We start from the raw sequence: 27,581 nt of genomic DNA, 5'->3' as shown, positions 1-27,581 counted from the left end.
GTTAGGTCCATGCATAGTGTTAAACCTAACTAATTCAATAATGCTTATATAAAAACTGAATTTCTATCTAGTTTGATGATTGCATTTATGATTATAAGTTTTTAATGATACACCAAATGCAAATGTAAATGAGAAAGAAAGACATGCTCCGTCACCCAGATGTTTTCACACAAAAACAAAACAAAACAAACAAAAAAGTCACTTTGTATATTTCTATACTCCATGAAATTTAGTACGACTTTGTTACATGCATAATAATGAATATGTTTATAATTCACCCACACAGAAATTTCACTTTCCAAAAATTATGTTCAACATATTTTCTTGAAGTACTCATACTGCTGTGTCTTACTCCATGAGATTTATGCAATCTTGGAGGTTTTCTTCTCTTTAATGATGTTTTCAATCTCCTTCAGCAGGTTGTCTTTGTTGTTTTTTATGTTTGAACCTGCTTTCTCCACAAGATCTGTGATCTCACTATGCCTGTAACTCCTTCGAAAAGTGGAATAGCTTTTCTCCCACTTCTTAATTTCTCCTGAGGAAACAGACACTGGCTGCTTAGACCACCACTACATTTCTGTTACATCACAATATACACTAGCATGGCACTAGGCGGGTGCTGTAAAGTAGGGGGAGGGGACTAACCATAAGAAGCCTATAGCTTATATACAGCAATTCAAATGTAAAACTGGGTGAACAAAGTAAGCAGACAATTACACTCATATACACTGGTATTTAAATACTGCTAATTAATGTATCATATGTCAATATTAAAGCACAACAATTTAGTATTACCAGGAATACCATGCATATTCATTATAGAGATTCAGTTTTGTTGCTATAACAACTCTGTTTCTTTGTAGTATGTCACGAAAAGTCTTTAAAATATCTTTAAAAATCTAATTGATTTAATTTGATCTGATTTAATTAATTGAGCCAATTATTAAGAAGAAAAGGGCCATTAATAACTGATGCAAAAGTCAATCAGTGATAATAGTACAGTGGTGTTGCAGGACAGATTAGTACTCTTTATTTATGTCATTACTCACTATAACTAATTGAAGCAACAATCTATTTTGGCTTTAATTCGAATTTTAAAATTGAATTAACAGCCGTGTTATAATAGATATTTGGCAGCTTTTTTGCACCTCAGCTATGCACTTTTTTATTAATCGTCCTGTAAGCTCTAAAATTATCTTGTGTAATTTCAAGAAGTGGGCGGGGCTTTCCCCCCTTTGCCACTTTGCATTTAGCTAAATGCAAACATGTTTCATTTTCCAAACGTGCATTTAGAATTGAAGGCTGAGCCCTGATGAACAGCAGGTGACATCACGCCTGTTCACAAAGTTTTCTCCTGCTAGACGTGTACTTGATTACTGAACTTCTTACTCAGTGCGTAGTGTGACAATGAGTGTGTCACATTACCCCACATCGCCAAACCCTAAAAACTAGCACCGCAGTTATAGGGACAGTACCCCTTTCAAATATTTCAGTATCTCTGTAGCACCACTGTTAAAAAAAATCTGACACCAGGTTTTAATATACACAGTTTAATTTCTATAATCATCTATAAGGGACTATCAAACTAAAGTGTGACCAACTAATTCTATACAGGAATATTTATTTTAATATGTTAGTTACCTTTGCAGTTAACACCATTGAAAAGAGGGATGTGAATCACAGTTGGAGCTTCAGTGCCATCTTTAAACACATAGAAGTCCTTTGGTTCTGTATTGCCTCCACAGGACACAGCAACTTCAGGGAAAGGGATTTGAAGGGCTTTACAGGTTTTAGCAGTTTGGTTCACTGTCTGCAAAAAAAGGAGGCAATTTTCTATTTACCACTAACCAAATTTACTAACACACACACACACACACACACACACACACACATATATATATATATATATATATATATATATAGTATATTTTATATATAAAACAAAGTGACTGGCAGGTGACTTAAAGAAGTTGTATGTGTGCGCATGTGTGTATGCAAAGTACCTCAAAGGGATCTCCTGCACTGAAGTCAAGGGAAATGATGAGGTCGATGTCTCGTTCTTTTCTCAGAACTGAGAAATAGGGTGAGTTGTGTAATAACCCAGCATCTATGTAGTCTCTCGTCTTTGCTTTAAGGACACTGGGGTCGACGCCTTCCACTGATGAGAAGATCAAATAACACTTTATGAGGCTAACAAGACTCTCCAACAGCTTCCACTGCTGTATTTGGAGTAAAAGGTTTCTAGGATGGTTAGAATATTAGACTTAAGTCCAAGGTCTTAAGTATTAAATTATTAAAGTACGAACCCAATTCCAAAAATGTTTGAACAGTAGATAAACATAAAACAGACAGCCTATTTGCTTTCAATTAAAACAGTACAAAGACAATATATTAAATGTTTAGATCTTTGTGTGTAAAGGGAAAAGCTAAAACCACAACTGTATCACCATGAACGTCAATCCAAAGATGTCACTGCATTAAAAACTGGTATGCTTCTTTAATGAATGCCTCCACAGGGGCTTGGGAATATTTTGACAGGTCGTTATCAATAAGCTCTGTTCATCACTGCATCCACAAATGCAAGCTAAGTCTATACTATGCACAGCGGAAGCTGCATGTCAACACTGTCCTAAAATGCTGGTGACCTCTCTGGACTTGACTGATGCACAGTTGAAATTTGTATTGTGGTCTGACAAGTCAACCTATTAGATTGTTTATGGAAATAATGAACATATTTATAGATAATAATGAACAGAATGTATGGATGGATTTGTGTCTGTGTGTGATTATAGTTACAGTGATAGGACAAAGATCAAAAGTAGGCTGGTGTGAACAGCATTTTACATGCTTTGAATACTCATTGTTTCTGAACAAGAACATATTCTCAAAATCTTCTGTAAAACAACATTTGAAGCGTTTCTTTAGTCATCTATCTGACAGATACGCTTGAATTTTAAATAGCGTTTCAGCCGCTAGATGGGCCTCTCAGATCCAATGAGATCACATACTGCCACTTCCTACAGCTTTCTAAACTATATCTAAAATGGTGTCTGAAACCTACTCTTCTCTGATAGAGTAATAAAAATGTTCATCATAATAAACACATCTGCTGTTTGTGCTGTCAATTTTAAACTTGCTATAAAACTGTTTAATTAAAGTGAAAGGTGTAAAAGAGCTAATATGGTCTGAGTCTACGGTACTCAGACAATACATACATACATACATACATACAGTCAGGTCCATAAATATTTGGACAAAGTTATTGCTATTTCAGCTGCTTGCCACAGTATGCTGGAATTATGATTACATTAAATCATTAAAATGCTGACTTTCTGCTTTAATTTGAAAGTATTTACACCCAAATTGAGTGGACATTGTAGGAATTATAGAGATTCAAAAGTAGGGTTGGGCGGTAAAACAGCATACCACAGTATTTGAAAACGAAGTCGTTGTTTCAAAATGATGATGGTATTTCAAAATTACGACGTGTTAAATTTCTATTTCATGTCTGAACCTCCAAGTAAACACACTCCACCCATGTATTTCAGATGGCTCACTCATTGGTGTGTGGGAGCTCACTAATAGGCAGCTCTGATAAAAAGGGAAAAACCAAAGGCCACCTCACGCAGCAGCGTGCTGCTATAGAGTGCACGCAATGAGAGTGTTGCTAAATGTCAAGATCAAGTTATTTTTTATAATACATTAACCATCCTAATTTAATCATGCTTGGCATCAGTTGTTTACTACCTTACAAACAGCTCTCTGTTAGACAGCTGATAAACACTAGGCTGCAATGTTAACTCAGATCTGAGATCTATTTATCTAAAACTGACTGCCTGACTGACTGACTGCCTTTCTACATGTAAATTTTAAGCCACGTTATCTACTGTGACTTTCTGTGATCTCAGTGTGGCTTTAATGTAATGTAGTAATGACACACTGCTACATGGTGAGCTGTGACATGCTGAGAAATTTAACAGTTGTCAGAGTTGTCGAGCACTGGTGCCAGTGTGTGCCCCTTAAAAACATAAATGATTTTGAAAGTTGCATGACTGGTGTGAGGTGGTCTTAAAAGAGCAATTTGTAAGATTTTTAGTTTAAAACATTCTTAAACTAACAAAACTATCCACAGAATGTAAAGAAATTAAGAGCTTTGTATTGTGTTGCAGAGATTTCTACTGTAGTTAGCATGCTAACTAGCCCCAGCCTACCCTGTCTCATAATATTACTTCACACCTCAAGAGCTGATACTGAGTCACTGTAGTGTTGAATCTGCCATCAGTTCCACAGGAAAGGATGAAGAAATAGCATGCCCACTCCCAGCAAGAAACCATGTTCAGCAGCAAAGAAATGAAGTGACATAAATAGATACAAAAAAAGAGTTAACATTTGCACTGCGTCCACCACTGCAGAAAGCTCTGGGCGAGTAAAGAAAGTTTGATGCTGAATGTAAGTAAAGTAAAGGGGGTAGGAGTATAGAAGGAGAAGAGACTGTGTGCAGTATGAATTTGACAGTTTGCGTCATTTTACATATTGCTTCTTTGGCCTTTGCCCAGTCAATTGACTTTATGCTATCAGATATCCTCTAAACAGGTGTCATTTTAGCAGTTTTAGCATTTATCAGTTAACTGGACATTTGGCCTGATAACTAAAACACCACAGAACAGACTCAATTTCAGCTTTCTGTTCACTTGACATTTATCATCTAAAATTGTGTCACTGGTTAGTCAGAATCAAGCCCGTACTATAAGTGTGACACTGTTTGGGTCTGTAGCCTGCGCACTAAGCTAACTGTATGTTAGCCAATCAGGTGACAAACCCCAAAAGCAGGTTTAATTTTGCCTTTCTGTCCCTTCAACACCAGCTGCTTGACTTCACTCCCTCAGAACTGAGTCACTATCATCTAAACTTGTGGCAGAGCTGTTATTAAGGTAGCTAAGCTAACAGCTAATACTAACCAGCACCACTCTTCTAGTTTGCAGCAATGTTTAGCATTTATAAACTGTTAGATAGGTGGTTTGACGTTTATTGAATGGCGCATTAAAAGTCATGCACTGTGTTTGCCTCTTTGGAGATCACATAAGTGAATACAACTTTTTCGATTATAATGCACCTAGCCATGGAAAAGCAGAGCAGCCAATTGTACAATTACTTTTGAGCATCCAAAGACTGTGGGCTGTTGGATGTTATTCCTGCACCATTTGCCTGATTTAGAAGTAAATACCCTTAAATCAGTCACTTTCAGCTCAAACTTATTATTCAGTTTTAATGCCAATATGCTGTAGTGGATAGCTAACAAATCACTGGAGCTGTGTGTCGTACCATCCTGCTTCAAACGCTCCACCATAATTCCAGTTCCCAAGAAAGCCACCATCACTGGACTGAATGACTACAGACCCGTTGCTTTAACCTCTGTAGTCATGAAATCCTTTGAGAGACTGGTGCTCTCCCATCTGAAGAACATCACAGATCCTCTGCTAGACCCCTTGCAGTTTGCATATCGAGCAAACAGGTCGGTGGACGACGCAGTGAACATGGGACTCCAGCTTATTCTCCAACAGCTTGAACACCCAGGAACGTATGCAAGAATTCTGTTCTTGGACTTCAGCTCAGCATTTAATACTATCATCCCAGGACAACTACACAACAAACTACTCCAACTCAGCGTGCCAACCCCCACCTGCCAGGGGTCACCAACTTCCTCACTGGCAGAGAGCAGCAGGTGAGGTTGGGAAAGTTCACCTCAAACACCCAGATCATCAGTACAGGTGCTCCACAGGGCTGTGTCCTCTCACCACTGCTTTTCTCACTGTACATGAATGACTGTACCTCCACGGATCCCCTTAAATTAATCAAACCAGCTGTATTCAAAAGTTAAATTAAACTAAACAAAGATGAGTTTCCTACCTGTCATGTTGTGGAGATAGTTGTATGTTGTTCCCCAGATCCAGTCGTAAAAAACGTAAAAGCACTTTCCTAACAAAATAAAACTCAATTAAAATACGTAACTCAGTCATTGTACTGGTTAGTCATTAAATATATATATTAGATTTCATTTTATATATATATATATATATATATATATATATATATATATATATATATATATATATAATGTTAGAAACAAAAACAAACATGGCAGCTGGCAAGATAGATGCTCACCGCCTACCAAATAAAGCATTGTTTCAGAATCACCCAGTATTTCAGAAATGTTTTTGCATGTATGTCCCTCCAGGAGGTCCCTCATGTGAAAAGTAAAAAAGAAAATAGTAAGTTAAGATAATTAAGCAATAGACCACCAGAGGGAGTGTGTTATCGCGAAATAACATCTTGGCTGTGATTTGGTCACCGTAGATCATCACAGACGTGATATTATAGCGATAACAGTACTGTTCTACTGCTTTTATACAACAGTTAAATAAATAAAGTAAGAAATAAATAAATTGGTCCGTGAGCGTACGTCAGAGTAACGAGCTCCGCTCACTCGCTGCACAGCCGACAGTTCGTTCTCCAGCTCCTTAGACTAAATTTCTGAAACTGTCATCACCACTGAGCGAGCTTTTTTCTTTTTTGTTGCGGCAGTTGTGGCTCAGTCTGATTTGGTCAGACTCGTGATGTTATGGCGAAGTAACAGCACGGTTAGAACGCTTCTCAACCAATCAGCTTGCGTGGCTGGAACTAACTGTTGTATATGTCCAGTAATCTGGATATTTTGGCTCAGTGTAGTAAAGTATGCTTTGATTTTGTAATAGGCGTCTGTATTACAAAATGCATTCATTCAAGATTTTGTGACAGTAGATGATGTTCTGTGAATTTGGGGATAATATTGTTTTTAGTGATGTCAGTGGATTTCACTGTCCAGTGTACTGAATTTTTAAAAATTAACATATATTTCATTATCAGGAAAACAGAACCAAATTAAAAGCTAAGCATTGCCTATGTTATTACATATAAATCTAAGTACTATATATAACCTTGTTTCCAAAAATGTTGGGACACTGCTGTGCAACATGTAAGTAAAAACAGAACACAATGATGTTTAAGTTGTTTAAATCCTATATTTAAAGGAAACTAGTACAAAGACAACATATCAAATGTTGAAACTGAGAAATGATATTGTTTTTTGAAAAATATATGCCCATTTTGAATTTGATGCCAGCAACATGTTTCAAAAAAGCTGGGATGGGGCAACAAAAGACTGATGAAGTTGTGTAATGCCAAAAACATCTCTCAACTAAACAGGTCAATAACAAGACTGGATAAAAAATCTCAGAGAGGCTTTCAGAAGTTAAGATGAGGAGGGGTTTACCAATCTCTGAAAGACTGCACAGGCAAATAGTGCAACAATTCAAGAAAAACATTTTTCAACCTAAATTAGCAAAGAACTCTGGAATATTATCATCTATGGCACATAATAACATTAAAAAATTCAGGGAATCTGGAGAAATCTCTGTATGCAAAGGACAAGGCAAAAAGTCAATATTGACTGACCGTGATTTTTGGGCCCTCAGGCGGAACTGCATTAAAAACAGATATGATTCTGTAGTGGAAATCACTGCATGGACTCCTCTGAAAACCATTATATCATTATATTAGAACAATGCCAAACCACATTCTGCACGTATTACAACAGTATGGCTCTGTAGTAAAAGAGTCCAGGGGCCATATTACAGAAACTTCCTATCTTTTTGTCTTAACTTAAGATCTGCAAGGTCAAGATAAGATTTTTCACAAATTTGCATTACAGAAGAAAATCTTATCTTGATTTAGCAATCTCATCTTATCTTACAGCATCTTATCTTAGTTTTTATTAAAATAAACACACAAAAATAATAAGAGGGGCAGTGGAGTTTGTGTCTGCAGCGTCTGGGCTTTTAAAACGCTGTTAAAAAAACCCTTACAAATCAAACCACCGTTTTCAGTGTAGATAAATATAACGTCATTATGCTAGTTATGGTGAACTGTGCTGCCAGTCACGGCATAAAACAATAGAAACAGATGGTTAAAAGAGAAGTTAAGACAGCTCTGTTGTTGTCTTAAAGTTAGGACAGAATTTAAGAAATCTTGTCTAGTTAGGAGGTTTCTGTAATACTTTTTTCTTATCTGGAGTTAGGATAAGATTATGAACGTAAGAACTGTTGTACTGTAATAGCCTCTGTACTAAATTCAGTCCTAACTGAAGTTGTCATAGCGACTAAGCAGATAAAGTCTGATTTCAGATTGAAAAAGTTTCTGTAATATGGACCCAGGTTCTAAACTGACCTGCCTATATTCCAGCCCTGTCCCCTACTGAAAACATTTGGGATATTATGAAACAAAAAACATGACAAAGGAAACCCTGAACTGTTGAGCAGCTAAAATCCTATATCAAACAAGAATGGGAAAACATTTCACTTTCAAAACTGCAGCAGTCGGTCTCCTCAGTTCCCAAATGCTTACAGAGTGTAAAGAAGAAGTGATGCAGCACAGTGGTAAACATGCCCCTGTTCCAATGTTTTTGGAACGTGCTACTGGCAGCAAATTTAAGATGGCCATATATTTAATACATATAAAATTTCTCAGTTTCAACATTTGATATATTGTATTTGTACCATTTACTATTAAATATGGTGTTTAAATGATTCACGCATCATTGCATTCTGTTTTTATTTACATTTTGCGTCCAAACTTTTTTGCAAACGGGGTTGTAATATAACTTATATAATGTTTGACCTTGATTATTGCAACCATTTGTTAATTTTATATATAGTAATGTAAATCAGAGTGTATGCTTTGTGTTGAAAAGCTCTTTGATTATTATTCTTACATAGAAATAATTATAAAATTATTGAATATTTTAGGAGCTGTTCATGCAGGAATCCAGGTAGTTCAGAAACTTTTTCATGCAGCTATACACACTGTAAACACAGGAGACATTTGTTGAGAAGGAAAAGTCAATGTTTGTTGTAAAATATGTTCGTTTTTCACACATTTCATGCACCTCAATTCATGTCAAAATGTCCATTATAATGGAATATTATATTTTTCCAAAAAAGAAAAAAAAATCATATAACATTTTATTTAGTTTGTAGCAGAGAACATTACTTGATAACTTGATAAAAAAAGTGTCTAGTCTCAGGACTGAGGAGGTTAAGGAAAAGACTTGAAACACACTCTATGTTAAGTACAGTAATACAAAATACATGTGATACTGCTGTGTAATAACTGTTTACTATTCAATTATGCAATGTCTATCATCTGGTTGTTTGTTCTGTGAGGTCTTTGTCTCATCTTTGATCTGTGTATACTCCTAATGCTATCTATTACTGCCCTGCCCTACACCCTACCTTCCCCCACCCTTGTTGCAAAATGCAATAATAAGTTGATCACCAAAAATAAATAAATAAATAAATAAATAAATAAATAAATGTTTACTGATAGGAGAGAAGTTCACTTGATCAGAGGAATGATACTTCAGCAGTGGGGTTTCAAGTCGGTGATACTTTGTGTTCTTATTTTAATATTACTGATTATTTCCCACTGTAAACTGTCTAACCCCTGTGTCCACAGATGCAGGGCAGGATTTCTCCTATTTTACGGAGGCTGGGTATGTCTGCTCACCACACAGGAAAGCAAAAGTAGCTTTTCTCACATACCTCTATCATCTATCAAGGGTTCAGAGGTTCAGAGGAGAACTTACTGGCACTGTTTATCCAAGATTTCACAGAGGTCCCACAAAGAGTAGCTGTTAAAGCAACACAAGCAATGTGAGAGAAAACAAATAAGGTTGTTCTTTCAGTTATCAGGAGATGGTAGCCAAACTGAATGAAAGTTGCATGCATTAACATACACAAATATTGAGATTAATTTAAGATAATATCCAGTAATCTGTATATTTATATTTATATAAGATTTTGTTTACTTTAAGTGGAATCTAATATGTACTTAGAAGTGACAGTAGATGATGTTCTATGAATTTGGGGATAATATAGTTTTTTAGTGATTTGAACAGTATGCTGGACACATAAGCTAATGGAATTTTGAAAAATTGACATAACATAACATATATTTTTTATCATCACCTATACACACAGTAAACACAGCAGAAGTTTGTTAAGAAGAAGTCAATGTTTGTTGTAAAAAATATGTATATGTCACGCATCCCTCGGGCTCAGAGGCCTCTAGAGGCTCTATGTCCCAGAATCCCCAGGGTAATCACACGTTTCTCAGACCTCCATCTTACTCCAATCACCGCTCTCAGTTGCCTGAATACTAACTTGTTACACCTGTTCTCTAATGATCAGATTAGTATAAAACCCAGGCTTTTAGTCTAGTTCAGTGTGAGGTATTACTACTTGTTCCAAGAGCTGCTGAGCATTATTATTCTAATTATTGTGATTTTTCCGGTTCTGACTCTGTTTTGACTTTTGCCCTTTGTGTCTTTGCCCTTTGGACTTTGTTTGCCTTGTTATGTTTATCTGTTTGTGTCTCTTGTCTTTGTTGGATTCAACCTTTGCCTGTTCTTTGACCACGTTTTTGGATTACGACTCTAACATTAAAGCCTCACCCTCTTTTTTTAACGACGAGCGTCTGAGTTATTCTGCCTCATTACAGTATATCATTTTTCAAAGCCTCACATTTCATGCACCTAATATACACACTTAAAAAGATGGTCCTTCAAGGGATCTTGAGTACAGAAAATGGTTCTGTATAGAACCATGAACACTTAAAGAACCTTTTGATGATTAAAGCGTTCTTTATCGTGAAAGAGTTCTATTGATGGAGAGTGTGTTATATATGTTTCTATATAGAACCTTTATGAAAAGCGTTCTATATAGCGCTAAAAATGTCAAGCCTGTAACAAAGGAAGAACCCTTTTTGGTGCTATATGGAACCCTTTCCAAAAAGGTTCTATATATAGAACCATCTGCAGCACATTCTCCATCAATCTGAAGAACAATTTAATGATGCAGAAAACCCTTTAATCATGCATAGGGTTCTTTGAGTGTTCATGGTTCTATATAGAACCATATTTTTTACTAAAGAAACCTTAAAGAACCATTTTCTTAAAAAGTGTGGGTGTATATTGGACAGTGAATTTTATGTTTCCCACTAAAAAGGAAAAAAATAAATAAAAATTATTTAGTTCGTAGCAGAGAACATTGTTTGATAACAAAAAACATAGTTTGATTTAAAGAGTCATGTCTCAGGACTGAGGAGGTTAAGCAAAAGACCTGAAACACACCCTTTGTTAAAAAAAATAAAAAATAAATAAAAAATCTATGTGATATTGAATTGAGAACCATCAGCCGACTGTGTTTGCACACTGTGGAATTAGACCTCCGCAATTAACCCATCCGTGCAGTGAAACACTCACATACATGCACACTAGTGAACACACACACTAGGGGTAGTGAGCACACTTGCCCGGAGCGATGGGCAGACCTATCTACAGCACCCAGAGAGCAATTTGGGGGTTAGGTGCTTTGCTCAAGGGCACTTCAGTCATGGACTGTCAGCCGAGGGGATCAGACCGGCAACCTTTCGGTCACAAGGCTGGTTCCCTAACCTCCAGCCCATGACTGCCCACCTTTTTGCTACTGTTGCAGTTAAAAAAGAACTGTTTACTATTTGATTAATATCTCCTATTTAAGGAGGCTGTGTATGTCTGTTCACACCACACAGGAAAGCAAAAGTAGCTTTTCTCACATACCTCTATCATCTATCAAGGGTTCAGAGGTTCAGAGAAGCACTTACTGGCAGTCTGTCTCACTGGGGTCAAAGATGTCCCAGGATTCAAGAAAAAAGTACCTGTTAAAGTAACACAAACAACATGAGAGTAAACAAACCAGGCTGTTCTTTCAGTTTTCAGGAGATGATAGCCATGGATGGAATGAATGGAAGTTACATACATTAAGTATACATATTGTCCATAGTAACCCTGAGAAAATTTGTCACAATAAAAGTTAAGGGTGCTTCGTTTTGAAAATGCATGAATACTGGGGTTGTACTCACTGGACGCAGGCTTGTTTTCATCAAACAAATCAGAGAGAGAATTGCATACACGGTCAGTGTACTTCTTAAGCTCTGCCTTGGAGATTGTCCTTTTTGATGCCATCAGGGTCACAGAATGAGCCATCTTTCTTCCTTTTTTTCCTGAATGAGCCATCTTTCTTCTTCCTTTTACTGAATGAGCAACCTTTCTTCTTCTTTTTCCCGAATAAGCCACCTTTATTCTTTTTGTTTCTATTTTTTGATCATCTAACAGAGACAATTTATATATGGAATTTATATATATATATACACACACACACACACACACACACACACACACACACACACACACACACACATATATATATATATATATATATACATATATGCAATAACTATATAAAAAATAGGCTTTTATATGTTAATGTTTGGATAGTTAAACTGTCATGTTATCTTTATGTGATTTGTTGGCAAATACAACCTTCCAGTAGGTCTTCTATTATATTGATGTAATCTGTAGGATCCTCCTTTTCCATGGCAGACACGTACAGTCCCATGAGTGCTAAGAGCAATTCACATTCCTCCTGCCCTTCTAGACAAAAACAAACAAAAAAAGGATGTAGCTGAGCTGGTAGTTGGAGCGATATTGGTTACTTGTGGACATAATGAGCTAATTGAGTCATAAGGTCATTTCAGCATATGGACAGCTGTATTAACAGTAACAATGAAAATAATGGACAGTAAGACTCAATCTTACCTTCTTGAGGATGTGCAGATTCAAGACAACAGGTGACACTACCAGTTAAGCCTGTATGCATTTCTGGTGTTCCTGAGTATCTGAATAGTCTCCGCCAAGCTAACAAAAGAGAATATAGACCAGGAATGACTCCCTCCAAATCTTCAGTTACTTTTTTTACGTTTGCATTTGTGGCAGGTTCTCTTATCCACTGTGTAGAACTATATCAGGATTAAACTGTAAGTTGCTCAATTTACAGTTAAGTCCTGTTACAGAAGTACACTATTGTTGAAAACTTTGGAATTGCTGTTGAAAAGTTTGCAATCAATGGGCTTCATCCACCAACATTCTTAAGAAGAAATTTCTATTTAAAACCCTCTTACGCAGTTTTCACGAAGATTCTGACGTTCACAAGTGCTTTTTATTTGGGATTTGTTCTTAGGTAAGAACAGAATTCACACACAATCAAGAGCACAAAGGTGTGAACAATTCTGCACTTTAAGAACACGTCATGAATCTGACAGGCTTTTTCTTAGGACCTTTCTCAAGAACAAATTTAGGAAAAAACTTTGATGATATTGGTGAATGAGGCCCAGTGTTTTCAATAATACAAAACTGTATTATGTTTTTAATAATTAGTAATTAACAAATTAATAAATAATTCTAAAACCAGTCCTCTGCAATACTAAAATTAATATCCATGATGCCTTAACATCCAAAACTGTGGGGAGTAACGGTTCCACCAGTTGCTTTGTTCTTGGTCTCTTTCATATCTTAATAAAGCCAGCAAAACTCAATTACCATACAGCTCAGTTTGCAGTCTGTTTAACAAGTTCAGCTCACTCTTGCAATCTTCATGTTATCATCTCAGTTTGGCATTTTTTTCCTTTTATACTGGCTTCTAGGTTACAGACAGTTCTTACATTTACAAAAACAAAACATTTCATTATTTCCAAAAGATTTTTTTTTTTTTTCGTATTGTATGATAATTGAATGATTGAATGGGGTTTAGGGATTGATATGACTAGTGGTTGAGGGATGCAAGGTCTGTAAGTATGCATTGTATGTCTTGTTCCAAACTTCTATAACACAACCTGATTTATTAACTTTTAAATGAAACATTTACACTCAGTAGTCTTTAATAGATAAATAAACAAGGAGACTGTTAAAAAAGAGAGAGGTTCATACAAAAGAATTCCTTTATTGTCTTCAGGATCTCTTGCCTATCAGCTGGTGCACTGCCACACAGGCCTGTACAAATTCCAAAGAAATGAACAAGAACAAAGAATTTATTAACACTGAGACCTTGATAATTCTTTATTTCATAGTCCTTTAAGTTCTAGGTAAAACCAGGTGTTTATAAACAGTTTCTTCGTATTTTGAATATTCATCTATTGTTGTGTCTTAATGGGAACAATGGTGGAAAATTAAAAGAAAAGTGAATATCAGTACTGATCAAAATGCCAAAAAAACAAATATAATTGGTCTTTATTATTATAGTTCCCATCAGTTTATTATAGTTCCCATCAGTTACTGATTTAAAATGTTAACACACAGGAGACCAAAGTTTTTCTCCATTCAGATAGGATAAAAATACCTTTGCATCACTCTTTATGTAAAATTCTGCTTTGGAACAGAAGGTCAGAGGATTTTTTAGTCAAACAACATGGCAGACTGTGTCTCACGTCTTGCAATGCCTGCTGACCATACTACAGATGTTGAACCAGAACTGGTTGCAACTGTCGCTGCTGCTCTCACTGCATTGTCACCAGCTTTGAGTCTGCTTCAAATTTGTGCACTGAACTGTCTGCTCTGCTTCAAGATATCACCTCTTTTCTCTTCACCACCTTCATGAGACACAGCAAATCCAGCGTTGAGTGTAACAGATAATAGGCACAAATGCATGTGCTGAGTTCTTAGCCAAACTTTGCATCGTGTAGTGTGGAGTGTGTGTGTACCACCCAGCAGCAAATGGCACAATTTAGCACTTTAATCAGATTTTGAAGCATTGGGTCCAGATTTTAGATGCTATGCCATGGACGTTTACCATTACTGAGTTTTGAATGACTTTCTTTGAAGTCTTTGAACTACTTCATGGCAGCAAAATGCGCACCAAGCCTTCCGTGCTTACTATCCTGAAAAAGGACACAACTACAGTCACCTGTACTACAGTCAAATTGTTGGAAGGGCGAGATGATGCACCTCCATCTCTTCCACATCCACTTTTCAAATCCACATCACCAGAGTAGCTACATAGTTTCTGATTCCTTTGAGGCTATAGACTAAAATTGAATAAATTGAAATAATAACAAAATATCTTATATATTATAATGAGATATTAGGTTAACATACTGACATAGCACATAGCTTTTTTTCAATTATTTTACAATGAGTGAATGATTGAGTAGGGTTTAGTGATTGACATGACTAGTGGTTGAGGGTTGCTGGGTCTGTAAGCATGCACTGTATGTTTTGTTCCAACCTTCAATAACACAATATGATTTATTATCCATTCAATGAAACACTCAGCTCAGTGACCTTTGGTAGATAATTAAATGAAGAGACAATTAGAAAGAGAGAGGTTCTAAAATAAGGGGACTATTTAAGAAATAATATTAGCTAATAATGTTTTTCACATTTCACATTTTGTTACCACTTTATACTAAGTGTCTCTAATAACTGTGTAGTTATATGTGAACATGTGCAACAACAATGTAACTACTGATGATTTAGTCACTGTTACAGATGGATTACAGAAGCACACCTTATGTAATTACACAAGTGTTTCTTAATAGTTATAACAGCCCATTCTCTCTCATGTAATTACACAATGATCATAATATAAATGTAATTACATTTGTCCCCTGATCTTAAAATGCAACTTTAAAGACATTAATTAAATGTGTTGCATTAAACCCAAAGCAATGTCTATATTACCACTCCATTATTACACAGTACCTACATAATAACTACACAGGAACTGTCCACTTATTATGAAGTTTAACTTTAACACTACACTACAGGAAAGTTCCTGTGTAGAAGATACACTTGTGTAATTACATGAGGCAAAACTGAAGTTGATACACATGTCTAATTATATAGGCTGTACTTCTGTACTCCATCTGTAAAATTGCCCAAATCATCAATAGTTGCAGTGTTGTTACATATGTTATTCATGTGTAACTACATAGTTATTAGAGACACTTAATATAAGTGGGACCCACATTTTTGTTACCTTGTAGGTACAGCATGTCAATCTCAGGCTGGTCTTTAATCTTCTTTCCTTTCTCAAACTGACTTCCCAAACAGGAGGAATCCACAAAGGCTCCAGTGAGAGAATAACCTGATTCATCTGGAGTGATCTCAAACCAAGGATCTACAAACAGTAATTCGTGTAAGTTTTCCTATGCACATACACACACACACACACACCCACTCAAACACGAAAAACACTTGTACATGAAAATTACCTGCGCACAGTCCAACATATTTACACTGATTGTCAATCACAGTGTAAATGGGATACGGGTTATTGGTGTAGTTGCTCCTCTGCTCTGAGAGTTTGTCTCCATCTATCTGTGAAATATAGAAAACAGAGGGGTCCAAAACTTTAGTGGAAATGCTTCTATTTTGTTTTTTTCTAGTTTAATTCAAAGTTCTTCATTACAAATTAAATTACAATCATAACAAAGGGTGAAAAGTAGATTCTTTGAACCCCATTTCCAAAAAAGTTGGGACACTACACTCTACTTGTGTAGAATGTAAATAAAAATAGGATGCAATGATGTGTATATCATGTAAACCATATTTTTTAAAGGAAAATACTATGAAGACAACATATCTTTGAGAACATTTTAGAGTTTTAACTTGCATGTCTGTTTTTAATGCAGTGCCACCTGAGGGCCCAAAGATCATGGTCAGCAAATGCAGGTTTTTGGCCTTGTCCCTTACATACAGAGATTTCTCCAGATTCACTGAAACTTTAATTGTTATTGTGTACCATAGATGATGAAACCCTCAAGTTCTTTGCTGTTTTATGTTGAGACATGTTATTCTTGAATTGTTGCACTATTTGCTTGTACTTGTGTCTTTCACAGAGTGATAAACCTCTCCTCATCTTTACTTCTGTCACGCATTCGGCTAGTCAGCCAACGGACTACATTTCCCAGAATACACTGGGGAATCAAGATACGGAGCTATTTCCCTCACTTGCCAGTAATGACTCGGACTCCACTTCCCAGAATCCTCAGTCAGATCATGTGACTCCACAAAGATCCTCATCCTCCTATCACCGCTCGAGATCACCTGAATACTAATGCTGTTCACCTGTGTGTTTGTGTCATATGACTAGATAGCTAGTATATTAGCCCAGGCTAGAGCTAGGTTCATTGCGAGGTATTGCTTTCCACTGTGAAACTACTGAGCGTTCTTCCTGTTGATATATCGTGTGTATGACCTTCTGTTTACTGTTTTTCTCTGACTCTGTTTTTGGATTTGCCCTTGTGTACTTTTGCCTGGTTTATCGGATATATAGTTTTGACTCATCGCCTGTTTTCTGGACTTTGCTCTGTTTTTCCCTTGTTGGTTATGGTAGCCCTTCTTCATCTACTTCATCTAATCTCTTTTTGGAACTGACCTATGCCTGTTTTCTGACGACGTTACTCATTCCTGATCCCACAAGTAAAGCTTCTTTTGTATTTTATAACCGCGAGCGTCTGCTTACTGGTCGATTTTTACAACTTCTGAAAGACTCAGCCTCTCTGGGATTTTTATACCCAATCATGTTACTGACCTGTCAACCAACAGGTGTTTTTTTAGCGTTACATAACTTTACCAGCCTTTTGTTGCCCCCATCCTAATTTTTGGGAACGTGTTGTTGGCATAAAATTCAAAATGGGCAAACATTTAAAATAAACAATCAAATTTCTCAGTTTCACCATTTGATATGTTGTCTTATTGTCGTATTATTTTAAATTAAATATAGGGTTTAAATTTGCACATCATTGCATTTTGTTTTTATTTACATTTTGCACAGTGTCTCAACTTTTTTGTACATGAATTTCTTCTTATTATTTTTTTCTTAATCAACCATGGCTTAAAAATATAATCTTTGGTTTAAATCCATATTTTGCCACTTTTCTGATGTTCAAGACTGTCAAGGATGCTTAAAAGTGAACTATACTAATATGCTACCTGTGATAATCTAAAACACAGCCAGCTTATTATCTACCACAGGCTCTCCCCTGGATTAAAAGCTTACTAGCGAGCTAGCAACTAGCTAGCTAGAGTAGTTGGCCTAGCATATTTATGTACTTCATGAAAGCTGAAAAAACTTTTAAACTGAAAGATGTACTTTTCTGTCTGTGAGATGCCTATGTATGTCTAACTAGGGTTGCCAAGTGAACCAGATATTCCAGTTTTGAGCTCCATTGAAAATGTCCAATTGAATGTCTCTCTAAAGCAGTCTAGTTTGCAGTTTGCTCTCTCAGCCTTCTGTTTAACAGCTACACTGATCTGTTATAGAGAAATAAAAGATGTGTGTAAGCATCAATGATGAACATGGATATTAGAAATATTAGATATTACATATTATTAAAACGTAATATTAGAAGTTATTGAGTATCAAAGTCAAAATGTGAATGTATGAAAGTATTTTAACATGCAGAAAATCAGTCAGAGACTTATTGTTTTTGGTTCACCAACTCAGCCACTTAATAGACTTAATATACAAGCAGATAAGCAGATTTTTAAAACATACAGTATACATTCAGATTATGTTGTACAGCATGTGTAAATTGTTAGTCTTTCATTTGTTTAATAAGTATCTCATACACTGTAAAAATGCTGAAAAATGTCCACAAATGCTTACAATGTTTTACTGAAGCTACAAGGCTAATTTAGCCTTAGTTAGCATTATGCAAACTGTAAAATTATTGTTATTTCTAAGTCACATATTTTGTACAAACCATGTTAAGACATTAAGAACACCAAAACAGACCCAACTTATGAGGGTTTTGGCACTGTTATCTATAAAAACATGTATGTATGTTGCTAGATAACTGGCAGCAATAAGATTCCCTGAGCTTAAGTATAACTTTACCTAACATTATATTAGTCATACAGCTCTGAAGCAAAACTAAAGAAGCAACATTCACTCTCCAAACATGCACCGACTACATTTATGATATTTATTTCCACTGAGCTATTGCTTTATTTTACTTCAGATTTCTCTCAATGGCTTCAGCAGGGAAAGAAGTGAGCTATCGAGGCAGTTTTAACATCTGTGTAGGTTAGCTTAACTTTAAAACCCACTAGAACTGGGTACTCAAAATGGTGGGTATCAAAATGGTTTGGACCTCGTTGGTGGTTCATTAGCTTACTCTCACCATTTTTACCTCCTTAGCTGTTGCCGTGCATTTTAATGGTCTAAATAATGGCATGTAGTTAGTCCAATTTCTTGACATATGCTATCTAGCTAGCTGAGGGAAAGTTAACTGCAGGGGTTTTATAAAACCTTCACATGTGCAAATCCTTGTTTAAGTAGTGATTTAAAAATGTTTAATTTGATGTGAAGACTGTAACTGGGCCTAGACACTCTTATTGATCAATCTCAGTCTGGCTTCATGAAAGGAAGGCACATGTAATAACATTCGACTTATGCTTGACCATATAGACTACTGTATAGCCATCATACTAATGATGAAAGTCTCATCCCGTTCATGGCACAGGTCAAATTACAATGTTCTGTTTATTTGTTATTTACATATTTGCATTTGTTCTGCGTTTTTAAAATTACACTTATTGCCCAGACCACTAGCTTTGCTTGTTTGTTTTTTCCCCTAAATATGTTATAATATTCAGCAAATAAACAGTAATTGTGCATTAAAGTGTACAGAAGTATGTTCTCTGTAAAGAATGTGTACTTATTTTCATGTAGAAAATCAACAAAACATGTACTTTAACTAGGGGTGCCCAAACGTTTGCATACAGATAGACATGCAGTTTTTAGCATCTTTCTTTTGTGATTGGATACTTCAGATTTTGTTATAGTTTCAGTCGGTGGTGGATGGATTTTAAGCACCATTTGAGCTGCAGATTTCTGCTGGACCAGGCAACCCTGACAGTTGTGCACTATTCTTACCTCATTAACCATGTAAGACACAACCAGCGCTGTCCATATATCCGTTAGGCTGAAGTTGTCTTTTTCCATGTATTTCATTAGTTTTTGAATCATCTTCTTCCAACCGACCTTTGTGCCAGCAAGTCTTTGGATGATGTTATTTTTCACAGTCTTCAGTTTGGAGGACCAGTTTGGTTCTTTATATAATGAAGACATGCACCTTCAAGAACAGATGAGTGTGTTTTAATTTCCATTTTTTTATGTTTATTGCGTACTTCATTTGTATTTTCTTGGGGCCCTTGGATAATGGAGCATAGGGGCCTTTGGGCTTCTGCCTACTGCAAAGACCACCCCTGGAGATGCACACACAGCCAAGCTACATATGCAAAGCTAAATTTATTTAGTCTAAATGTATGGATCTGTATGAGTACTTGAAATATCTGATATGTTCTGTGTCAGTACCAGGTAGATCCTGAAACTCCACACAGGTACATGATGCAGTCCAACAGTCCATCTTCTTTCAACTGATTCAGTGACCCCAGCAGTCCAACCATAGCTCTCAAACCACCACCAGAGCCCAGCACTGCGATGTTAGGCACCTCATCCTGCCATTAATGAAACACAAATCCTAAACACTATACAAAATATAGCAACATCTTCATCTCCGCTATGTCACTGAAGTGCGTGTGGAATGTGTTGCTGTCTTTGTGCTGTAAACATTCAGTTTTGTCTTGTGTTGGAACTAAAGAGCAGTTGTTGTTCAAGGATGCCTCTGGGCCACACCTCTTCTTAACGGATGCCACTCTATGCAGATATTTACACTTTCATTTACATAATATTTAAATATTAAATATTAAATATTACTGAAAGGAATAATTATCTATAACGGAAAAACACAACTGTATAGTTTAGTGTAGTGTAGGATAGTATAATATAGCAAACCAAGGGCTCTATTTCCGTGCCTGTGTAAGTGCATTCTAATGGTATAAGGCTTGCATATTACTAATTTGGTTGGAAGCATGTCCATTTACACCTGTTTGTTATTTTGGTGGTCATACGTTGTGGGTAGAGCGGCATAACAGTGACACTCAAACCCCACCCCCCCCACCCCAGTGTAAGGGTGTTTTATAACTCAATTTGGTCTAAAATGTGCTACCACCTTCTTAGATCTAAAGCTCAAAGCAGAAAATAATTGGTAGCACTTTATTTCATGGGATTTACTTATTTTACTTATTATAATACTTGTAAATGCTTGTATTTAAACTTTGCAAGTTTAGTATACAAGGTCTGAGCAACAATTTTTAATGCTAGTATGTTACATGATAATGGCAAGTACTACCACACTGCTTCAGTAAATACATGCCTATGTGCTAGAGAAGAACAGGTTACAGGTACAGGTGACAGAGGTGTAAAAAATTGGATCTGCCCTTTTTTTTTTCCAGTACAGCATGTTAGTCCAAAATATGTTTAGTGTTAGTGGTGCCTTCACAGATGTGCAAGTTACCCAGTAACTCCCCCTATACCACGACAGTGTCTGAACTTTATGCCAATACAGTTCGGTCCATAATGTTTCAGGGTCTGACATTACTGTTTCTGGTCATTACTCTGTGCTCATTGATGCTTTGTTAAGTACACCTAGTAACAAAAAAGAATTTATAACTCAAAAAAGGTACTTACAACAGCTGAACAGAAATTTCTGAACTTGCAAATTGTATTGATCTATGTAATACTCAATGTAATACACACTCTTTATTAAATTAAATGCCTTTTGAATTAATGACAGGTAGGGCAATAAGATTACTATTAGATTCAGGATATATAGCAGAAGGCTGTACAGGGCTATTTTATGAGGAACTGGGACAATATTTGAATGTTCTTATTGATTCAATTCAGAATAAATAGCTCAGACACTTCATCTCATTTTATTTGTTTTGACCTTTGTGGAGATTTTAGTCATCATGAATCTGGTTTATCAAGCTTACTGAGCATGCAAACCCTTAAGGTCTTTATCTTCAGAATTGAGATTTCAAATGAATGTGAACAGTGGTTGCAGGAATTCACTGAAGCACACCCCCTTTATTGATGTTGTTCTAACTTTGGTGACCAAATTGAATGTTTAGTCACTAATGATTTGCCTACTGACAGATATTCCAGTTCAGTCCTTTTTATACTGCCAGATGTCTCTGAGGGGTTGGATATGTTTGTATAGTCAGTAATAATGGGCAAACCCTTTGCTGGTGTTGGCAAAGCTTTGTGTAATGCTGCAAACATGCATTCTTCATGAAAAGCGATGCATAGTGTCACACCTATAATTCCTAAAAAGGATGGGCACTATTGCAAGTGCTGAGTACTCCATGTTTTTAAGTGAAGCCTAATCCCAAATTGATGATTCACTTTCTTGAGAAACTAAGTGTGCTCAAGAAAAAGAATCAGAAGGATATGACAAGCCCCACATTATTGTTTTTTGTGAAGCATTGTAACTCATTTGAACATTCTAATGATTCTCCTGCTCTATCATTCTGTTAATCTTCACAGGAGAATCATAAGGCAAACAGATAAAGTTGTGCCAAATGCTGAGTGTTGAAAAGGTCATGAGATCAAGTTTCTGCTATCTCACTGATAGGTTTGTTTTTTTCAGACTAATGAGGGCCTGCTTCACTTGCAATGACACCTCTCTGGACCTCATATTGAGAGTTCCCATGAACTACAACTAAATGCATATTCAACACTTGGAATCAACTCCAAACCCTTAATTTGTCATGAAGTAACGAGGAAACGGGTCACCCCTTGCAATGAAACTGCTTATCAGTCAACTATCTAGTTACTTTTGAGGCTTGTGAAACAATTTCTTTGTGATTAGCCAATGAATGTAAGGCCTCCCATTCATTCATACAAATAATCTTCCACATCCCCTCAATAAGTTTAAAAAAGTGTTATGTTAGTCTAGACCTCTATCCAGTTTATCATTTTTGAATTTGGATATCTGCATTTTCCTGTTTGCTGGCTGTTGACCTGGACTGTTTACTGTCCTGATTGTGTTAATAAAAGCATTTGCAATTCCATCTAACTTCCTCCTCCTGTAAGTGTGACATGTTAATGGATGCACTATTGACTCCAAGGGAGAAACGTACTTTCATTTTTAAAGTAGACTATTTCTCTTTCAGTAGTGATATGAGCAGGAAAAGACAGAGGGACCTATCTTTGATGGATCAAATATTTCAGTTTAATGCTGCAGAACTTTACTTTAGTCTCAAAAGTATCTAGGTTGGGTATGGGAACAAATGAAATTCCCTTATTCAAAGCTGATCCAAAGGGTGGCTTGTCAAATCAATAATGTATCAGATGTCTGGTGTGGACATGTTGGGTACTTTTGAGTTGAAAAAATAACAGTTCTTATCATTTCTGACCATTAAAGTAGCAGATGAGTGTGAATGGGCATGCATCCAACCAAATTAGTAATATGCTGGCATTATACCATTAGCATGAAAATAGAGCCATGGGTTTGCTGTATTATACTTGGTTAAACTACACTAAAAACAAAGCCCTACGTCCCATTTTTTCACATGAGCTATAATCATGAAAATACAACCCTAAAGGTTTTATATATTGAAGAATATGATTTACCTCACTGCATGATATACCGTGCTGCTTCAGGCACTGTAGAACAGTTTTTCTTCTTCCGGCCACATGCTGCTTCTCAGCTTCACTCAGAGAGTGACCAATTCTCACCTTAGTGCTACACACATTATACAAGAACAGAAAAAACAGTTAATATATTTAATTGATGCATGCACATATAAAAAGTGTTTTAATAGATTGTCTTATAGAGTTGTAATAATAATAATAATAATAATAATAATAATAATAATAATAATAATAATTCATACAAATACCTTTCTGTTGTTTTGTCCTGGTCCATCTACCAAAACAATGCATAAAAAAAGAGCATCATAAAGAAGAGAACAACACCTGCCACCCATTTCAAAACTAGTTTCAACAGAGCCATCTTAGGGGCCATTTCATTACTGTATTTGCTCAACTGAAGTTTATTATATGGGCCTTAGAGGGTTGAGGGATCAAATGAGCACAAGGGTTGACTTCAGAATTCAGAAATCATGGACATGGATATCCCTGAAAAGGATGGCATCTGAAAAGCAGCATATGTTGCTCTAAAGTGTATTCAGTGTTAATGGTGCTTTCACTGGGTTGTTACCCACCAATACAACCCCATTAAATAACAGACTCTGGCTTTTGAGCTTTAGACAGGTAACACCTCTTGTGCAATTAAGCAATTACTCAAGTTTTCTGTAGGTTATCTTCAACCCTCTCAAAAATATTTTGCGTTGTTTGAATGCGTGGCTCTTCCTCTTGTGCTATAAGTGACGACTTCTGTAATGTGAATGTGACACTTCCAAGTGGGCAGGTCAAAAAAGTATTGAAACAGGGCCTTAGATTTATCAGATTAGATACTTTACATACTTACAGGAGTGTAAGTGAAATGTTTCACAGATCTTTGCACAAAATTGTTGACCAATGTGATAACAAAGGCACGAGTTTACTTAAGGTATTCTCACTGTATAAATAACCTTAAAGTCAGTGTTATGGACTCCAATGCCCTTTAAAATGTTCATATCACAGACAATAAGGCTAGAAAAATAATACAATCAGGTATATGTTCAGATGTTCTCCAGATTGCTGCTGTCAGGACTTTACTGAAATAACACAACCTGGATTATTTAAGTAACTTCAGACTAATTTTCAATCTATTATTCTAAAAAATGTTTAAGATGTAAAGTACTAGGGAAATTCATATTTACATAAATACCCTATAAATGCATGATTTAGATCTTGATCAGAACATAGTGTAGAAATAGCACTGCCAAAATTAATCAATGATTTGAAAGTCAATCTTATGGAATTATGATTTCAGGTTTTGTACTTGTAGATTCAAGTGTTGCTTTTGACAGAAGAGATCATACTGTCCTCATGAACAACCTTGAAATTTTATTACATTTGGAAAGTGCTGTTTTTGGAATCAGGCAGTAGTCTACAACTCATACACTGTCTTCTCACTCAGTCTTAGCCTTTAACAAAACTGTGTATTTCTGTGGCCAAATTTAAACAATTCTTGCATAGATAACAGTTACACTGTTATAAATCTCTGACACTTAACATGAAAAAACTGCATATCAGGTGGCTAAATCATGAATACTAGTTTAGAGAGATAAACTGTTTGTAACGTGAACATTTGTAAATAGGCCAATCACAACTGATTCCCATCTGAGCTGACGTTCTACTCAGGTACTGACTTCTGGAGTTATTTTGTTCAAAATAGACGGTTCATTATGGACATAACAAGGACACAACAAGGAAATGCACATATGTGCACATATAAAAAAGACAGGACATTATGACACAGATCAGGTAGAGTAACATTTGCAGTATCTGTGACTGTTTGCTTTGCTAGATAATGAAAGTACTGAATTTTATAGTTTCTGTTACTTTATTTTTTCCTGTACAATAAAGATATATCTTTCTATTTTTCTAGTTTTTTTCACTGACTGCAAAAATGGTTTGCCAGAATAACCTAAAAATTATTTTATGTGATAATAATCAACTTTACTGATTTAGTTCAACTCAAATAGGTATTTTCAATAAAGCAATGCAAAGCAAATGTGTCATTTAGATGAATAAAAATCAATATTTTACTTTCCAAACCCCAAAACACTTTAATTCAATTTCTGCTCTGTTTCACTTTTTACAATTTTGTTTACAAGATCAGCCAAACAAGAACAGGTACCACTATTGGGCTGCTAGTGTTAGCCTACCTTATTGATGCCGCTGTGTGGAGTGGTGCAGAGAAGCCTGTAGCAATATAAGGAAGAGCAGAATGAATGGAGTATACAAGAATAGATAACATACTCAAAGCTCGCTTTTTTCTTTAAAAATTAAGAAATCCAGTCCATGATTGTTATTCATTCAGACAGATGAGAGTATTTATTTATTTATTTATTTTTTTTTTTTGCTGCACTGCCAGTAGTATAGTATATAATACTATGGTGTACAGTACATAGTATATAGCATATAGTACAAAAGGATGACACTTTATTTTCTGTGGCCCTGTTTAGATGAATCAAACACTCAACAGACTCATAGTAACATGTCAAAAACAAATGAGGGTTAGGATTAGGATTTGGGTTGAGGTTAAGGTTAGGGTTAGGTTTAGGATTAGAGCCAGGGTTAAAGTAAGGTTGGGTAGGGTTAGGTTTTGCATAATGGAAGTAACATATTAACAATACATCTGTTTTACGTACGTAATGTATCAACAGAACATCAGCTACGAAGGACCACTCCAAATAAAGTGTTACGGTACTAAAATGTAGTATTAAAAAGTATAAAAATAAATAGAATGTAAAAAAAATAAAATGTAAAATGTAAAAAATATATATGTTAAGTTTTAACACATTAACATTTAGAAGACTTGTGAAGAAAAGAAAAGAAAATTCAAAGTATTATTATGTATCTTGAGTTACCTCTAGTGCATTTATTAAAAAATGTCCTGCTATTGGTTGGTATTCATGTCATCCCAATCTAGTGTTAGAGTAAGATTAAGAATAGCAAGCAAGACAGCTAATCAGCCAATCTTGTCTCTGCTGCTTGTCTTGGTTACAGCAGTAAAGTCTGGTAGTTTGATGCAAAATCCTTTCTAAAACAGTCTGTCAAGTTAGTGACCATGTTCACTTTCTGAATTTGTGCTCTGGTTATTGTCTCTTTTGATCAAATTTAATACAATAAAATAAAACTCTTGTACATAATGCAAGATTTTTTTTTCAACATTTATAACATCCCCTGTACTATAGGCCTTGCATGACAAGTACCAAGCAGCGGATGGTGCAGGCTTGCCGAGATTCCTAGATTTTTTTTTTTTTTACCCTTAATAGGCTAGATCCTTCATTAATGTTAGAATACCAGGCAATGTCAGCACAAGAACAGTGTTTCCTTGTTGTAAAACAAAACAAAAAACCTGCAGTCCTCTGCTGATATGCCCCAAATATTTGTAACTACTTACCTATTATTATTTAGCAATGACCAACTTCACTTGCAGTAGACAACATATTTATTTATGCTTTATCTAGCTGCAGGATTTTTGGAAGTAACTGTTATACAATATAAAAATGGTTTGCCAGTTCAACCAAAAAACAAACAAACAAAAAAACAATGTGGTAACAAGTAGTTTAAACGATTGTATTCAACTCAAATAAATACAGCAAACATAAGAGTAAAAGTAACATTTTTATTTAGATTTATGAAAGCAATATTTACATCTATTGAAACTTCTTTTACATTTTATGTTTACATTTACATTTTACAGTGTAGTTATGTATTTATAGTAATTGCTGCTGTTGGCATGAAATAGGTCAACTAAAGTACATACCTGTAGTTGTGGATGCCACCGTCCTTAAGCAAAGTGTGAATTTAAAAGCAAAGTGTGAATTTATAGCAACTGGGGTAGTGGGTGTGTGACGTAGAAAGAAAGATAAACCAGAAAGTGAAAATAAGAGAAGAACAGGTTTTATGGTTTTATGGTTTCCGTAGAATGTATGCACGCATGGGAAAAGGAAGGGGGTGAGAATAGTTAGACTAAGCTGGAGATTTTATATCATGAAATTGTACATTTTCATCATCGTTAGTGGCAATTTAGCAGATGGAAGAGGGACTTTTATCTGAAAGAAGTCAGGCTTTTATAGATGG

The 27,581-nt window shown here is 35.8% G+C and overlaps 1 protein-coding gene across 2 annotated transcripts; it reads right to left on the bottom strand.

The window, feature by feature from the left end:
- Positions 1-16: 16 nt before the first annotated feature.
- On the bottom strand, positions 17-27,352 carry LOC118805117 (cytosolic phospholipase A2 gamma-like). Of its 2 annotated transcripts, XM_036565726.1 has the most exons (18): positions 27,265-27,281; positions 25,658-25,694; positions 23,723-23,748; positions 23,454-23,565; positions 20,292-20,434; positions 19,851-20,049; positions 16,180-16,285; positions 15,945-16,085; positions 13,898-13,960; positions 12,731-12,829; positions 12,455-12,565; positions 11,995-12,240; positions 11,737-11,790; positions 9,680-9,724; positions 5,908-5,976; positions 2,004-2,158; positions 1,642-1,810; positions 17-535 (listed from the first exon to the last, which is right to left on the bottom strand). In XM_036565726.1, exons 3-18 carry the CDS (start codon positions 23,746-23,748, stop codon positions 363-365), a joined length of 1,911 nt encoding a protein of 636 aa, XP_036421619.1. In that variant the 5' UTR covers positions 25,658-25,694; positions 27,265-27,281; the 3' UTR covers positions 17-362. The 2 variants fall into 2 exon arrangements, with proteins under 2 accessions (XP_036421619.1, XP_036421618.1); XM_036565725.1 differs by lacking the exon at positions 25,658-25,694 and having other exon boundaries at positions 27,265-27,352.
- Between the last annotated feature and the right edge of the window lie 229 nt (positions 27,353-27,581).

The sequence above is a fragment of the Colossoma macropomum genome, unplaced genomic scaffold, assembly GCF_904425465.1.
Source record: "Colossoma macropomum unplaced genomic scaffold, Colossoma_macropomum, whole genome shotgun sequence".
Taxonomy (NCBI): Eukaryota; Metazoa; Chordata; class Actinopteri; order Characiformes; family Serrasalmidae; genus Colossoma; species Colossoma macropomum.
Note: the sequence above shows the minus strand (reverse complement) of the source record. Positions and strands in the feature narration are given on the sequence as shown.